At 48.6% G+C, this 17361-nt stretch overlaps 1 protein-coding gene and 2 long non-coding RNA genes across 6 annotated transcripts in view; 2 read left to right on the top strand and 1 right to left on the bottom strand.

The window, feature by feature from the left end:
* The window catches only part of LOC309640271, a 46859-nt gene extending 45394 nt beyond the window's left edge, over window positions 1–1465 (top strand). Inside the window, exon 3 of the long non-coding RNA XR_014252149.1 lies at window positions 1098–1465. This is a non-coding gene — a long non-coding RNA (uncharacterized lncRNA). The remainder of the gene's footprint in view (window positions 1–1097) is intronic.
* The window catches only part of LOC309640278, a 711494-nt gene that overhangs the window by 411811 nt on the left and 282322 nt on the right, over window positions 1–17361 (top strand). The gene's annotated exons all lie outside the window — the stretch shown is intronic.
* The window catches only part of MTCL1 (microtubule crosslinking factor 1), a 126831-nt gene that overhangs the window by 4848 nt on the left and 104622 nt on the right, over window positions 1–17361 (bottom strand). For all 4 annotated transcript variants that reach the window (XM_082418569.1, XM_082418568.1, XM_082418566.1 and 1 more), the window contains 5 exons: window positions 16496–16663; window positions 11339–11593; window positions 6397–6693; window positions 4510–4541; window positions 1472–2960 (listed from right to left, as the gene is read on the bottom strand). In XM_082418569.1, the coding sequence (XP_082274695.1) occupies window positions 1472–2960; window positions 4510–4541; window positions 6397–6693; window positions 11339–11593; window positions 16496–16663 (2241 nt within the window). The remainder of the gene's footprint in view (window positions 1–1471; window positions 2961–4509; window positions 4542–6396; window positions 6694–11338; window positions 11594–16495; window positions 16664–17361) is intronic.

The raw sequence follows: 17361 nt of genomic DNA, 5'->3' as shown, positions 1-17361 counted from the left end.
CACTCACCCAGCTAGACCCCCTGCAGCAGCAAACCACTTACCTGAGGGGCCCTGAGGGATGGGGTAACAGAAGCCCGCAGAAGACACCATTTGTTACCTGAGAACACAACCTCCTTCTCAGAGCACGCAAACAGCCTTATCACAAAGATGCGTACCTTTGGCAGGCGTAGGCCACAGACTGTCAATATTATTAGGTTGAACCATATGGTGTTGCCATTTCTGTAGGTCACTGGCAATTTCACATGGTTTAAATCTATTTCAGATTTAAACTCTATATTTTGAGTTAAATGCCTCTTGTTGGGTTATACTGGGAAGCTGAGCATTCCTTTTCCCGCTGTGGGAAATGTGAGGCAGCAGGTGGATCGGGTGACACAGGAAATACACCTCCTCCTCTCCTCACCTGTGCAGCTGGGGCTGCAGAGCCTTGGGAGGGAGCGTGTACGTGTCTTTCTCTAACCTTCACCATCTGCTGTCTGCCCAGCCTGGAGAATGCCTACCGGTGTCTGCATTCCACTGCTGTGGAGGTTTTGCATCTGGGTTCCTGGTGGGTCAGGCCTCACCCCCAGGTCTACACATAAGGGTGTCTGACCAAGGGCTGGGAAACCTCCTCTGGCACTGCGTGAACGATAAGACCAACATCACCACCGTTTTCACCCCCGGCACCAGCATCTGGCTTTGTTTTATTTTGCTCATTCTTGCTGTGGTCCAGTTATACCCCATGTGGGTATGAGCAGGGCAGAATTCAAGATCGACTGATTTGCAAATAACCTTAAGGGGGGAGGGATACAATAATAATAATCACATAATAATATGTGACAATATGGATAATACGTGTGGTCATAGGTAACAATAATAGGCGATGTTTAAGGGGATAAGGATTATAATCGCGTTGTATGAAGGCAGGATTTTGACCTTATCCATCCGTCTCACCTGGTTTTACTGCTAAGAGAACGCACGCACACAGAGAGGTTAATGGGATTTGTGAGACGTGAACGCTGTCTGCACTGAAGCCAGCGCTGGGATCCAGACACCCTGCCTGTAGGTCCTGACGAGAGGTGTTCTATGTCCACCCTGTCAAAACCCTCTCTCCATCACAGCTGGAGCAGAAAGCCTGATGTTGCCCACACGCTCCCAGGACACAAACTCATACAGAAGGAGGGGAGATATGACCCCACGTGAAAAGCCCTGCCCTGATAAACAGACAAGCATGCATCACTGAGGCCAGAGTGGAGGACCTGAGTCCGTCCCTGAGCTCCTTAAGAAAACCATCTTATGGTCCTCAGAGGATCACTGACAGCAATAAAACCAAGTTCTCTTTTAAGAAGCAGCTCAGGGTTTGCGTTCCTGCTTCTTCCATCCTCCCCTAAACCTCCTGAACTCACATAACCTGGTACAGCCCCAGGGTCAGCTGTGCTGACACTGAAAAGGACGAGCCGCAGGGGGAGGGGGTGGGATACTCAGCATCCGTTACCTCGATGGACCCTGGCTCGGCTCTGACCGTCATTTCTCCCACGGGGCCGCTGCTGCTGAGACTGGGGGTGCCGTGGGCGGCCTGCCTCTGCTCCTCCTTTAAGGCGTGTTCCAACAGCTTCCGGTGGAGGATCCGGGCGACGTTCTCTGTGAGCGTGTAGCCGGGGGGAGCGGACAGGTCCTGCCTCGCGGGTGTGCCCTCTCCCCCTTCCTCCCTGCACGTCTCGGAGCCACCCCCGACCGGGCTGGGCGACCGGCCTCGGGAGCTGGGGCTCGTGTCCTGGCCTGGGCCCAGCTCCGGCAGGGGCTCTGCTGAACGAGACCGACTGGCGGCCCGCACCCCCTTCTGGAAGGGGTCCTGCACCATAGGGCTGTGGTCGATGATGCTGAAGAGGCTGGAGAGGCCGTCGTTGATGGCGGTGTGCACAGGGCTCTCCCGAGTGGTGGTAGAACGGGCCCAGGCCGACTCGCCGCAGCCCTTTGGGGCCAGCCCTGGGGAGGTCCTGCTGCTTGGCTGGTCCACTCTGGGGAGGGGCTTCCTCTGCAGCTTGGGAGACCCGTACTTGGGGGAGCAGCATGTGCGTTCAAACTTGGCCTGCACCTTCTCGATGGCGGGGGCCACCTGCCTGTTCCTGAGGCCGCGGGAGGGAGAGGACATGGGCGTGGTGCCACCCCCCGCCTTGGGCGTGAGACACTTGTGGGGGCTGCTGGTGACGGTGCTGCCCCGCAGGGCTTCGGTCTGCAGGCCGATGCTGATGGTCTGGACGGTCTGCGTCCCTGTCGTCCGGGACCCATTGGTCTGGCAGGCCGTGTCCTTGACCAGAGGCTCCCCGGGGCTGGAGCAGACGGCGCTGACGGAGAAGGCCACCTCCTTCATGTCATCACTCAGGTTCTTGGACATCTCCAGGCTGTGCAGCGGGGAGGAGAAACCGAGGGTGCTGTCGAGGGGCCAGAGCCCACCCTCCGTGTAGTCTCGGGGGTGCTTGGAGGGGGCACAGGGCCACCTGCTAAGAATGTGTTCAGAAGAGCCCCCCTTGGCGCCCCCCGGGCCCCCTCGGGCCCTGCCCTCACCGCCTGCCACCACAGTGCCATCCAGCCTCCGGATGGCGGGCGGGCTGTGCAGCATCCTCACCCCGGCCTGCTCGGCGCAGACAAGGCTCCGCGGGAGCTGCTTCTGGCAGTGCTCCGGGCTGGTCACGGTGTCCGTGGTCAGGGTGATGCTCGTGGTGAGGTACCAGGAGGAGTCGGAGAAAGGGTCGGTGCTGGCCTCGGAGCTCGCCAGACCCGCCTCGGTCCTGTCTGCCCAGGGGTCTGGGGGCCTGTCGTCCCAGCTCTTGCTGTTGAACTCCTCGATGTACTTGAGGTCATCTGGGGACAGGGGCGGGGTGACGTCCTCCTTGCTGCTGGTGGCGGGCAGGCCCTTCTCTGGCAGGAAGGGAGAGCCATCCATCAGGCGCTGGAACTCAGACATGGATGACACGGACACGGCCCTGGGGAAGGGGAGAGGAGAGGTGTCAGCTGCCACCGGCTAGGGAGCCACGGCCCTGGAACCCCTGACCCGGCACACCCTGTGTCCTGCCTGCATGCACAGTGCCTGTGTCTCCACCTGAAGGATCAGGACACGTTCCAGCTGCCTGATGTATTCCACTCTTGGGCTGACCCTCTGGTGTCCAACAGGCTTTTATGGCTCTGGAATTGCTGCAGGAGCCTTGTATTGGTCAGAATTTACTACGGCCGACCCTCAAAACCGTGGGAGAGGTGGGGCTCCGGGGCAGTCAGAGCTAAGCTCTAACCCTGCTCTGCAATATTCTAGTTCAGTGCCTGGATGCCCCACAGGAAGAAGGGGAGGCTGGCTGTGGCCTGGCCTCTCCACGTACTTGATGGGCACCTTCATGTCGGAGCTGCGGGAGCTTCCCGAGCTCCCGGCATTAGAGCAGGCGCGCATCCCACAGACGTGAACGCACCACAGTCCCAATCCAAACGAAACGAGCAGCAGGGAGGGTGAGATGCCACCACAAAGCAACTGTGACCTGAAGTCTTCTCCGCCCACGGGCCTCATCCTCTGTCGGCTTAAAGCACTAACAACAGTCTCCCAAGGCCAACGGAAGATGTGGAGGAGAGGAGGGCAGTGGAAGGTGTCATCAGGCTGGCGAATGATTTCAACACCATTTCAAACAGAAATCCCCCCTGGCCTTGCCCAGACCCACCCACAGGCTCAGTCCTCCCCTTCCCTCTCTACTCAGTTTAAACAAATTTGCGTATATGTGCCTTTTCAGACATGTCCCGTCATACATATAAGGGTTACTAGAATATATGATTATGAACACCAACTACTTTATTTTACTTCAAGGATTACCGCCAGGAAATACTGTAATAAATTCTCCTAGGAGAGCTTTTAAATGGTCAGTCTATAAAGTGTCTCATAACATATCAAGAGGGAGTTTTTTCAGACTTTAAATTAGAAGAAAGGGTTTCCATGGACTTTCAAAAACCATTTAACACAATCATCTCCTTATATACACAACACAACTCAAACCACACAGCTCTTACCGTGACACTAACACACACATGAACGCAGCATAGCACTGGCCTTTTTGTTGCTAATAATTTAAAATACAGTATTTATGAAATTAATAATAAAGCAACTACTTATCCAGAAGTTTTACTCTAAGTCATTTTTGAAGAGTGTCACAGTACACTGCAGTGACAAGATAGAATTTTAAGACCAGGTGGTTTTTTAAATTTTTGGTTGCACTGGGTCTTTGTTGCTGCGTGTGGGCTTTCTCTAGTTGCGGTGAGCAGGGGCTTCTCATTGCAGTGGCTTCTCTTGTTGCAGAGCAAGGGCTTCAGTAGTTGTGGCTCGAGGGCTCTAGAGCACAGGCTCAGTAGTTGTGGCATGTGGGATCTTACCAGACCAGGGCTCGAATCCGTGTCCCCTGCATTGGCAGGCAGATTCCTAACCACTGTGCCACCAGGGAAGCCCAAGACCAGGAGGTTTTTACTGCAGTAGTCAACTATCATTTCATCAATCTTACTTACCTTTGAAGATTTCCCTTGTGATTTTCTTCTTCCTATAAAGAAGAAGTAAGTTTATCTGAATCGGTTAACATTGGCTGCCTGGGGGCCTTCAGGGTGCTAAGTGATTTGTTTTTCTCTTAGGACAATACCATTTAAAACATACATGGGAGCCAAGTTTGGGCCAGGAGTGCCTCTGCCTCTCAGCCCTTTGAAGTACAATAATGACACCAGAATCCAGGGGTGATGAGGGCTTAGAGCCTCTGAGTCCAGGGAGGGCCCATGTGAGTGAGAAAAATTGGCTATAAACCTTGTCACAGTAGTGGCTCTCCTGTGCTCCTCAGAGGGCATCACTAAGCACGTGAGCTTCAAAGCTGCCTCGTTAATGACTGAAAGTGTGTGTGAGTGAGAGAGAGAGAACACACACGCATGCAAGAGAGGAGGGGGAGAACGGGGAGAAGAAGGAGATGGAGGAGGCGGAGGAAGGGAAGACAAGGGTGAGAGCAAGTTAGGGGAGAGATGTCTCTTGGCCTCAGCCTGTCTATAGAAGTCGGTGTGAGAGGTATAGACTACTACATATAAAATAAATAAGCTACAAGGATGTATTGTACAGCACAGGGAATATTGCCAATATTTTATAATAACTAAAGGGAGCATAACCTTTAAAAATTGTGAATCACTGTTGTACACCTGCAGCTTACATTGCAAACCAACTGTACTGCAATAAAAAATGCAAAAAAAAGTCGGTGTGACGTCCTTAGAGGGCTCTTTGTTTTAAATATCGCCCTTGGGAATCAGGGAAGGTACAGTGACCTCTGCTAAAGAAGAGAACATGCACACACGGTCCTCCTGAGAACACCCCCGTGCAGACCAGTCCTGAGGGAGCAAGGCCCAGTGAGCCTTCGAGGTATTGCAACTTGAGTCCTGGCACAGCAAACCACCTGAGCATCCCCCAGGGAGCCCTCCCTATGGGATCTGGCCACTGCTTTGAGATGGCATAGGAGACGTTGCCACTAGATCCCCGGGGTGGCATGCTGGCACTGTCACCTCTGCTGGGTACAGGTGCTGAGGAGAAGGCACTTGACCTCGCCGACCTGTGACTGAGGGAGATCCCCCACTTCAACATCCCTGCCTGACGGGCACCCTGTCTGCTGAGCGTGTCAAATGACAGGTGCAACCACTGTGAGATTGGCTCACAGGTATGATTCCTAAAATCAATCTTTAAAACCCAGTTTTAAAAAAGTCATAACCAGAAAAACCCAATGCTGTGCCGTGGAGATTTCTGCACAGAGCTAAGCTCTTCTATTTGCTGATCTAAGTTACATAGGTTTCTAGTGTGGGATTTTTTTCCCTTTGCCCAAATAAGGTATTTATTGTATGTCATTGGTTAGTGACATTTGTTACTTTCTTTAAAGCAAATTTTTTTTCTGTTATTAATGTTTTCTGGAATCAGAAGGCCGTACTATGATTTTAAGAAAAGTTGCAGCTCTGCACTTCCCGGGATGATCTATTGGGTTTGCCAGAAAGTTCGTTTGGTTAATGAATATGTCGTTAAATAAAGTTCTTGCTGAAAATGAAAAATGTCTTTTATTTTTACTTAAAACTGAACGAACTTTTTGGTCAACCCAGTATTTCCTCTTGTGTTTCACTGGACACTCCCGTTCCTGAGACTCCCATTCACACAGGACACAACAAGCCCTGAATTTCTGAACCTGAGACAAGCGGCTAAGTGAAGCAGGGAGCCTGGGGTCAGGACCACCAAGCAAAGCTCCTGCATCATGAAGGGTTCGTTTTTACTGACCCCAGAGGCCGTGATATGCAAAACCAGGGGCCTGCCAGCCACTCGGCCGGCTTCCCAAGCCCCTGCCCTCGGTCCTGCCGCAGGTAACTACACCCCAAACCCAGGCTGACCTCGGGGAAGCAGTTCCTGAACTCCCTCTCGGGCTTGCGGTCTGGAGGCTCCTCTGGCTCGTCGTCCAAGGACAGGGCGTCCAAGTAGAGGTTCTCCCGGGCCGAGCACCTGTCCGATTCCTTCAGCTTGGACAGCGGCTGGTCCTCGAACGTGCTGGAGTCGGTGTCCATGCAGGGCCACATCCCCGTGGGGTGGGGGGCCCAGGGGCTCCCCGTGTGGGCACAGGGGCGGACATCGCCTTCCTTTTGATCACAGAGGAAACTGCCACCTCTCCGGGGACTGTTTTCTTTCTGCAACTTGAGGGTTTTAAGAATGAAAACAATTAGCCTCATTCTTCTGTCTGTTGCTCCCTAAGGTCATGGTTTCTCCACAATTTGGAATTAACATATGGTCTATCTGAAAGACGGTGAGAAGTCTACGTTCTTAAAGTTCTGACCTTAATTTCAAAAATAACACATCACAAATGCTTTTTGAAAAGAAAAATCACAATTTTATATGGACTAGAAAAATCTGCATTAACCACATGCAAGCCAGCTCCTTCTGATGAGAATATGTTATTGTATATAACTTTGAGTACTGTGCTCACAGGAAATTATACATGTATTTTTTTAATCTAACATTACCAAATGACACATTTAGAACTCCCTTTTTGTAATTACCTTCAGAACGTAAGGCACACTCAGTGGAAAGCCATCAGTGATAGCAAACTTCTGAGGGTGAATTTGATTTTCCTAACTAGCAGGGTTTCTAAATAACAACAGAGCATGGTGGTCTCCAAATTATTTGAAAGGGTCCTACATAAATCCCGAGTGACCACCTGGGTTATAACCATTGGGTGTCGAAAACATCCTACACTTTGCTTGAGAGGATTAAAATTTAGCTACAGAGGTAATTAAAGATCTGGTATGACTAGAAAAAGAAACAAAAACATGAGCCACATAGTTTGGAGTCATACTTTTCTCTGACTTGGTAAATGCAAGCAGCAGCAGTGGGGAAACCTCAGGAGACCTAGAACCACTGTGTGTGGCTGGTCGTCTCAGCTCAGTGTCCCCACCTGTAAGAGGGGTGCCCCTCCCTCTGGGGCTGTGGGAGGGCTGCAGGCCGGGCCCAGCGTAAAGCTCACTGTTCGTCAGCAGGACCACCACCGACCCCCCTTGACGCCTGCGTGATTCCTCGGGCCTGGGTGCACTGATGAGCGAACGCCTCATGTCCTCACAGCATGGGGGCCCTTCAAGAGGAGCCACCTGGAACCACAGGGACGGGCAGGGACACGCGTGCCTGCAGTGCTCTCTCCTCGGAGGAGCCCTGAGGGGCTGCCCTGGACCCTGCCGGGCTCCCCTCCAAAACAGGCAGAAAGCACCTTTGACAGCTCGGCTCACGCACTCCACCACCCTGGCTGCTCTTTGGACTTGAACTCAAAGGTGCGGGCGGGCGGCAGAAGTGGTGCTGAGATGGTGCCCGGAGGCTCTGACCCTCCCTTGGAAGCGCATTCATTTACCCTTTAACAAGGCATCTTTCACAAACTACACCTCCTGTCCTCACTCAAGCCTTCATCAGCAAGCTGGATAAGTGTGGCCTGTGTGTCGTAGGGAACAAAGCCATGAGGAGTCATGGGGACTTTTACTCATTTCTAGTAATTTCTGAGGTGGTGGAACCAGTCTCAGAGTATTATCTTCATTTTAGGAGACAGATGGAGATTCAAGCAGCTGGAGCTTAAATGTTAGAGTTTGAGGCAGAATCCCCGTTGAATTAGGGAACAAGCAAGTCACCAGGGGTTTCAGCTAAGCCCCCTCTGCTCTCTACTCCCTCCCCGTTGACATAGCTCTCAAAGATGCTAAATGCTTTCTTTTTTTAAAAAATGAAAAGGAAAGTTTTTTATTATGTTCATCTAATGCATGTCAGTGTGATTTAGTTTCAACATATGATCATCTCCAAGCTATTTCGGGCACAGAATTAAAATGCAAGAATCACATTTGAAGCTGTAAATGTGCACGGAGGGTGTGTGTGAAGAGGGGGGAGAATGACTACAGGGGAGAGCTATGATCCAGCACATTCTCACTCAGCAAAATGGGGTTTCAAAAATAAACCTGGGCAGCCAGGAGCAATGTGCACTAAAGCTGTGTTAGTTAGGTTCCCTAAAAATGAGCTGGAGTGGTTTCAGCTGGAGGTGTCTGCTGCCAAGATGCCTCTGCAGTGCTGACATAGAATAAAAGGTCCCTAAAAGGATAGGGTTTCCTAGGAGAGTCATTTCAAACGAGGCATCGGCACCTACTGTACTTAGAGTCCTGCAGTAGAACAACTTATAAAGCAAACACCAAATTTACAAGATTTGCAGGCAACAATAAACCCTTGAGAATGTCACTTTACCTGACAAGAAAAAAGGTTACTTTGTACACAGGTTTTAGAAGAACAGCCTTTCATGCTGTAGAGGTAACTGATTTAAGGAAGTCACTGGAAGAAGAATGGAGTGACATGTGAGCTTTCGTTTAGTTCTTTAACACAGCCAACTCCCAGGGCCTCTGCAGGCTAACTGGGACTGAACAATTCAGAGGAGAAATGTAGTGTAACTCCAGGAAAGTTAACTCTCACCCATCAGATCTGGGTTGAGACAGATGCTGATAAGATAGATGGTGTGTGTTGCATGACCTTAACCACATTCCCACAGTCATTCGTCATATCAAATGCCTCACATGGCACAGAAATTATGTAGGAATTCAACACCACCAGGCAAGTACGAAGCATGTGTTCTCAAAGTGGAAAACGGATTTAGTGTTACTTCTTTCACCATCTGTATTAGGTCATCACAGACAAGGTTACACGGCCCACCACGTAGTCAGATATGGAGGGGCATACGTTATGAAGAACGTTTGTCTACGTGTCTTGTTTATCTATGGAACGTGCAGCTAAAAGTTAAATGAATGAACAACTCAATAACTGATTAAAAAAAAATCTACACACACTACACTTTAGCCAATTTCCTCTTTTACAGAGAATGCCTATAACTGCTTTTCCTCATTTTCAGGATTGGGTACTGTGATTTTTTAAATGTCAAATATTTGGGGGGGAAGGCTGGATTTATTTTTGAAAGCCACAATTGCATATCTGAAGCATCAACAAAACCCTCTTCTAAAAACAGCAATGAAATCATTGTACAAAGCCTGCGGGATCCACCACACAGATTTCAGGAACAGATGAATGAACGCCCAGAACCCACGTGTCTCGAGTCCATTTTGCTCAAAGATGTTAAGGCTGTCATCGTGGTAGGGCCATGGCAGTAGTGACAGTCTGGAAATGGAGTTCAGCCCCTGCCCACTCATCTTTCCAAAGATAGTCTTAAAATGGGGTGGCTGCTCATCACTAGGGCATTAACTCTTCGAACACTGAATGTCACTGGATGTCTTACTAATTTTTCCTTTACTAGAAATTCCTCATTCCCCAAAGTAAAATGAAGCCCTTACAAAGACTTGCTTAACTTACATCCAAGGTGTGACTTCCAAAATGAAGCCATGATGAGACCAACAAGCCTACAGCTCACGGGCAAAGGGGATGATGACGATGGCCTTGCTGGGGTGCGGGAGGGACAGTGTGTGTGGTCCTGGAGGGACGGCCAGGAGGGACCCTCCCTGATAACGAGGTACCTGGAGGAGCCAGGATACTGGTTAACGAACATTAGATGAATCCGTGACCACTTTGTAAGAGTACGTGCTGCATCTGCCCCTACAATTCCCACCCGGCAGCTGATCCTCTGCATAGGGCACAGGCGCACAGGGGATTTAAGACAGAAGATTCTTCTCAGGTGCCGCATTTCTAGGCCAAACAGGAAGTGGCCAACTTTCCTTTGATAGAATTTGGGGAATTTTGAAATGAGCCAGACCATCTACCAGTCTGGTGACTCAGCTGTGTGAGTAACCAAACCCAGGAAGGACGTCGGGCCTCTTTATGTGCAATGCACTTCTGCTCAGAGGTTTCAGAGCCGTTCCTGGTCCTTTTCAGTTCTCTCTCCCTCGACTTCTCCCTTCTCCACAGTGAGCAGAAACGGACCTTTGCCACTGCACCTGCAGAACACAGGTCCCATGTCTAGGGATAATACAGCACATTTTCCAAAAGGCAGCATGGATATTTACAATAGAATAATGAGGTTATTTTTCCTGCATTCAGTTTATTGATGAATACATTTCCTTGAGGCCTCCTGAATTTATAAGTGTGACAGGCTGAACTACAGTGTATGCTATGTCAAAATCCAGCCAGGGTAGAATCCCAGTCCTTCATCAGTTTCATGTGAAAATTTAATTTGTGCACTACTCAGGCAGGACTGCAGCTACGCAAACTGTCCTAAGTCTGACGCAAGGCAGGGAATGATTATCTCTAGAACAACAACTCCCCCTTTCCCACAGAACTCATCTGCATTTTTCAATGTTTGTTTAGCTGAAGATGATGAACAATCAGTCACTTCCCCTGACTGTGTCCTGTGTAATTACAGCTCCACAAGATCCACAGCAGGTGCAAACAGCCTGACTTCCTACTGAATTCAGCAGTTTCTTTACTAATGGATAACAATTCCATTCAAGCTGAAGCAGTCACCATGACCGCATCTTTAGTGGCAGACTTAAAAACTAGTTTGCTTTTTGGTAGAAATCACTTCCTAAGGCCTGAAATAATCTCATCTCTCAAGTTTAATCTTTAAACACCTTTAAAAAGTTACCCCCCAACCGTACACACACAGGGAAGTTAACCACAGACTTTGCAATGAAAAGGTCTGTGTCATGGGAGGGCTGAGCCTAGGTCTCCGACACCAGAACTCCTAGGATTTCTACTTCCTCCTCTGGAAGCCCCTACATCAGCCTGATGCAGCAGAGACCTCCGAGCTGTCTGATTTTCCCCTTCTGAGTGCTCTGATTTCCAGGTCAGGCATCTCCGCCTCCTCCCTGGGGGCATCCTCACCTGTTCGATTCTCCACAGGAGCTCCTTCTCCTGCCGCCCCCACTCCTGCCGCTCCCGGTCCAGGCGGTCGAGAAGCTCTACCTTCTCCCGGTTCCAGTTCTTCTCGCTGTGGTGGATCTGCCATCGCAGGTCCATGACTAGCCCATGACTGTCGGCCAGGAGCTTCTGCTGTGCCTCCCTCTCCTTCCTGAACACCCCTTTGCTGTCAGCAGAGGAGCCCGGGTCTCCCAAGCTTTTCTCAGTCTTCGCTTCCAGCTGTCAAGGAGAACAGACTTAGGAACTTAGTCCCTGACAGTCTCGCAGTAGTAGGTGAAGAAAATCTCAGCACTCTCATGTATTATCCCTGGAAACATGTTTAAACCAAGATCTGACCAATCTTATGGAGGAAGCACTTTTCATCTTTAAAGTCCTAATTAAAAACATCTGACATGGGAGAAAATATTTGTAAACAAAGCAACTGACAAAGGATTAATCTCCAAAATATACAAGCAGCTCATGCAGCACAATATCAAAAAAACAAACAACCCAATCCAAAAATGGGCAGAAGACCTAAACAGACATTTCTCCAAAGAAGATATACAGATTGCCAACAAACACATGAAAGGATGCTCAGCATCACTAATCATTAGAGAAATGCAAATCAAAACTACAGTGAGTATCACCTCACACCAGTCAGAATGGCCATCATCAAAAAATCTACAAACAATAAATGCTGGAATGGGTGTGGAGAAAAGGGAACCCTATTGCACTGTTGGTGGGAATGTAAATTGATACAGCCACTATGGAGAACAGTAGGGAGGTTCCTTAAAAAACTAAAATTAGAACTACCATATGACCTAGCAATCCCACTACTGGGCATATACCCTGAGAAAACCATAATTCAAAAAGAGACGTGTACCACAATGTTCATTGCAGCTCTGTTTACAATAGCCAGGACATGGAAGCAACCTAAGTGTCCATCGACAGATGAATGGATAAAGAAGATGTAGCACATATATACAATGGAATATTACTCAGCCATAAAAAGAAACGAAATTGAACTATTTGTAGTGAGGTGGATGGACCTAGAGTCTGTCATATATACAGAGTGATGTAAGTCAGAAAGAGAAAAATATTGTATGCTAACACATATATATATGGAATCTTAAAAAAAAAAAAAAAGTGGTTCTGATGAACCTAGGGGCAGGACAGGAATAAAGACGCAGACATAGAGAATGGACTTGAGGACACGGGGAGGGGGAAGGGTAGGCTGGGATGAAGTGAGAGAGTAGCACTGACATATATACACTACCAAATGTAAAATAGCTAGCTAGTGGGAAGCAGCTGCATAGCACAGGGAGATCAGCTCAGTGCTTTCTGACCATCTAGAGGGGTGGGATAGGGAGGGTGGGAGGGAGACACAAGAGGGAGGGGATATGGGGATATACGTTTGCATATAGCTGATTCACTTTGTTGTACAGCAGAAACAAACACAACATTGTAAAGCAATTATACTCCAATAAAGATGTTAAAAAAAAAAAATCTTGACGGAGTCACACAGAAGGTGAAGCAGTGAATCCACCCAGCTTGCCAGAGTCTGCTTCTTGCTCTCCTTCCCAACTGTGAGTCACCACATCTCTTGCCTGTCCTGCTGTACAGCTCCTTGCGGGCAGGCACGTGTCTGCCCCTACATCCTTAGCCCCCATGTGGAACCTGGTGATGGGACAGTGATGTAACCTAGCAGTCTATAATAACGCCCAGGAGATTAAAGACCAAAAACTAACAAGCAAGCAAAAGAACTCCCATCTAGACATCACATGCAAACTGCTGAAAACCAAAGAGGAAACCTTGGAGGCAGAGAAAAAAAATACACCACACACGGAGGTGCACAGATGAGAATGACAGCAGACCTGTCCTCGGAAAGTATGTAAAGTCAGGGGAAAATGAAGTGACATCTTGAAAAGGCTGGAGGGGGGAAATGTTGACCTCAACAGAATTCTGTACTCAGCAACAGCATCTTTCAAAAATAATAGAAGAAAAATGCTTTTTCAACAAATGAAAACTTTAAAGCAGGCTTACATTTCAAGAAATGATAGAGGAAATTTTCAGGCACAAGGAATATATCAACAAACACTTTGATCTGCACAAAAAATGAACACTGGAAATGACCTAAATGAATGCAAATATAACACATTTTCTCCTGTTTTTAACTGCTTTAGAATACTACTGAGTGTCTAAAAATAGTTGCATTGTATTTTGTGTTTACAGAATGTGTAGAAGTAAACTGTCTGACAGCACAGAGGACAGGAGGAGGGAATTGGGGGTGTACTGTTGTTGGTGAATGTGATAAATTGTAGTGAAAGATTCATGAACATAAAGATGTATCCTTTTGCCTATTCTAGTTCAGCAGATCCCTGAAGTCTACCCATGGACCCATGTTAATCCATTTCAATTCCAATGGTTTCTAATCCATTCTCTACCTCAATACCAGAATAACTTCTTAAAAATGCAAGTCAAAATGCTTTACTCCCATGATAAAATCAGGATTAATGTTTCAATTCTTTGGCTATCCTTCTTTCCACTCGTATGTGACAAGGTGCAGCTTCTCTGGTGTGCCATGCCCCTTTCTTCATGATGTCCCTTTTTTGTCCGAAACACTGTTTCTCTCCTTTTCCATGTGCCCACTCCTGTTCATCCTCTGAGATTCATTCTAAGCAGGGCTTTCACAAACAACCCTTCCCTGAACCCTCAAGCCGAGGTGTGTGCCCTGCATGCCCCCCCATCCCTGAGAGCCTGTGTACAGGCCTGGCGAGACACTTACCGCACTAGTACTAACTGTGGCCCTTGTCTGGTCTCCCACTGCACTGAGAACCCTTTCAAGATCTGTCTTATTTGTTGGGGGATCCCTGGCAGTTAGAGCAAGGTCTGACCTAGGAGTCAGTTGAAGGAATCACAGATTTGGGAACTGACACAAGATGGCCTCCACTGAGAGAAAATACTTCACTTTTGGGAGAATTCAACGGTTTTGCATTTAAGTAGAAAAGGATAAAGATGAGTGAACTAGCATCAGCCCACATCCATCATTCCCCGGGCTCCAAATGTTTGAGAAACTCAAACAATTTGGGGCAGAAGACTAAATCTTTACCTATTACCACCTGGCTTCTGGGTTTGAAGTCCTAGCTTTATTTCTTGGTGTTTAGTGATTCTCCCCGAGGCTTTATTTGTAGCAAATGTGTGGGTGGACACCAGGTTCCTCTAAAACAAAGATGAAAGGTTTTGAAGCTGGCTCAAGTCAAAGATTATGCCTCCTCTTTTTAGCTACGCTTACATCTCTGAAAATATTTAGGTTTTTCCACTATAAACATAGTTTCAAGTAAGTTTAAAGGCAGCTCATCAGAACGTCCTTACTCATTTCTTCTCCACTGCCAGCTCTTCAGGCTGTGAACTAAGATAAACAGAAAATCTAGTAAGAACCTCCTACCCAGCAGTAGGCAGGAGTCATAACTGGGTTAGCAGCTGCATCCCTTGCCTAGCCTGGCCCGGTACTTTGGTCCAGCTGTGCTTTGCTGCTTCGCCTGCAGAGGAGGCTATGCCTGTGCTCCACCCAGGGCTATGGGCCGGACACCACTGCTCCCTTGGACCAGGCAGCAGTGCCCGTGAACTTGTGGGCACCACGGGAGCTGTCTTCTTTTGACAGGACAGGCCCTTTAATCTTTTATCAAGGCCATTTGGAAGATGTCTTCTTTCCAGGCAAGTTTTTTCTTTCATGACTGAGCCAATTCATACAAAGTTTTGATTACTTCATGGTTTGCCTCAAAACAGGGCCTAGAAAATAGATTATCAAGGACGCGCAGACCTTTCCTCCCTTATCGTGATCAAGGGGCTGGAAGAAACCTGGAGAAGCAATCTGAGCGAGCAGGCCCTACATGGGAAGTGACATGGCTTTCAAAGATTTCCAGGGAGAAAGCACTTAGAAAACAGCGTTCCTGGCTCGGCCCGATGTTAACGACCAGGGCCGGTGTCTCAAATCCCCGAGAGGCTCTGCTCTCTTGTGGGCGGTGGAGGCAGTAACCTGCTGTCAGCTCCAGTCACACTAAAGGCTCTGTGATCTGAGACGACACGCTTCCTCTGGGCCTCGGGCGCCTTCCGTGTAAATAAGGACACTGAAATTGATCAGACTTCTAGGGCTGTAGTGGGAGGTCTACAAGCTCTTTCTGGTATTGGGAGAAGTCTAACGGAAAGTATTCATTTCCTTTTTTCAGAGGTAACTAAACCACAATCTGCTTTTTCTTTGCCCCTGTCTGAATTCTGTCATTGCACTCTGATCACGTTTTCACCCTGGCCGTGCTTCCGTGGCGCTAAAGACAGCCTTGCTCCCTTCTCCCCACCTCCTCACCAACACTTGCTATTTCTAGTTTTCCTGATAAGAACCATTCCAACAGGTGTGAGGTGACAGCTCATTGTGGTTTTGATTTGCATTTCCCTGATGATTAATAATGTAGAACATCTTTTCATGTATCTTGTTATCTGAAGAAAACGAAAACACTAATGCAAAAAGATATCCCCCATGTTCATAGCAGCACTATTTACAATAGCCGAGAAATAACGCACAACCTAAGTGTTCATCGACAGATGAATGGATAAAGAAGATGTGGTACATTTGTATAATGGAATACTACTAACCATGAAAAAGAATGAAATAATGCCATTTGCAGCAACATGGCTGGACCCCAAAGGCATTATGCTAAGTGAAATAAGTCAGAGAAAGATAAATACTGCATGATTTCTGGTATATGTGGACTCTATAAATATTATAAATGAAGCCAAGCTCAGAGATACATGGAACAAATTGGGAGTTGCCAAGGGGAAGGGGGCAGGGAATGGGTGAACTCTTTTTGCTTTTAGTTTAAATAAATTGAATAATAATAATAAAAAGAGACAACCTTGCTCTACACAGAATGGGAAAATAAACGCTACTTTTGAAATGCTGCTGGGTTGGGGCAGTGTTCCAGATCTGGGAGAGGTAATAGGAGGGAAAAGACAGCACTGTGGGAAGGCGGGGACTTTCTGGGGTGGCAGAGGCAGCTGCTCCCAGCTTTCTCCTCACACCCTCTTTCCCTGGCACGCCCTGGGATCCGGACCCTCCCCACGGTCGGAGCGGAACCCTGGCGGCCGTACCTGCTCCAGGCGGCACGTGAGCGCGGCCCACTCCACATCCCAGGAGGCCTTGTCACCGGCATATTGTTGCTGCAGCCGCCGCCGTGCACGTTCGTCCTCCCACAGCGCCACACGCAGCTCCTCCAGCAGCGCCTTGAGCGCGCAGAACAGCGGCTGGTTCTCTGTCACCTGCGGGGACACCGGGCGGCTCTGCCATCTCACAAGGGTGAGGACAGGAGGCTGGCAAGCAAAGGGGCACTGGTGCTGGGCTGTCTCCAAGGTGGGTGGGTGGGAATCTGCACAGTTAGTGGGAGAGCCGGGTTCCCTGATCGCCTGCAGGGTCTGGGGCTGACGCTGCCAAGGGCTCATTGGATTAGGATGCTAGCACCACAGGAACCCGGAGCAGAGACGGGAGGAAGCTGTGGGAGGCCAGGGGGAGCCAAGCCAGGGCTGCCAGGACACTCTGCTTGACTTCAGATGTCCCGGCTCTGGTTGAGGAGCAGAAATAATGAGATACCTACACTCACGTATGTATGCTATCATTTGAGTGCCAGCTGTTGAACCAGAAGGGAATTAATAAAGGGCTCATGTCTCTCATCAACATAGGTGGTCATACTCAGACTCGTAGTTACTAAGAGGTCATATATTACAATATATGACAAGCATAGTCATGGGGTGGGGGTGACTTTTGAGGTTTAACAATTAAAGCCAAAAGTAGAGGGTGTGGAAAAAAGGGAACCCTCTTGCACTGTTGGTGGGAATGTAAATTGATACAGCCACTACAGAGAACAGTAGGGAGATTCCTTAAAAAACTAAAAATAGAACTACCATACGACCCAGCAGTCCCACTACTGGGCATATACCTTGAGAAAACCATAATTCAAAAA

This window comes from Balaenoptera physalus (genome assembly GCF_965194825.1).
Source record: "Balaenoptera physalus genome assembly, chromosome: 12".
Taxonomy (NCBI): domain Eukaryota; kingdom Metazoa; phylum Chordata; class Mammalia; order Artiodactyla; family Balaenopteridae; genus Balaenoptera; species Balaenoptera physalus.
The sequence above is the reverse complement of the archived record's forward strand: the minus strand, read 5'-3'. Positions and strand labels throughout refer to the sequence as shown.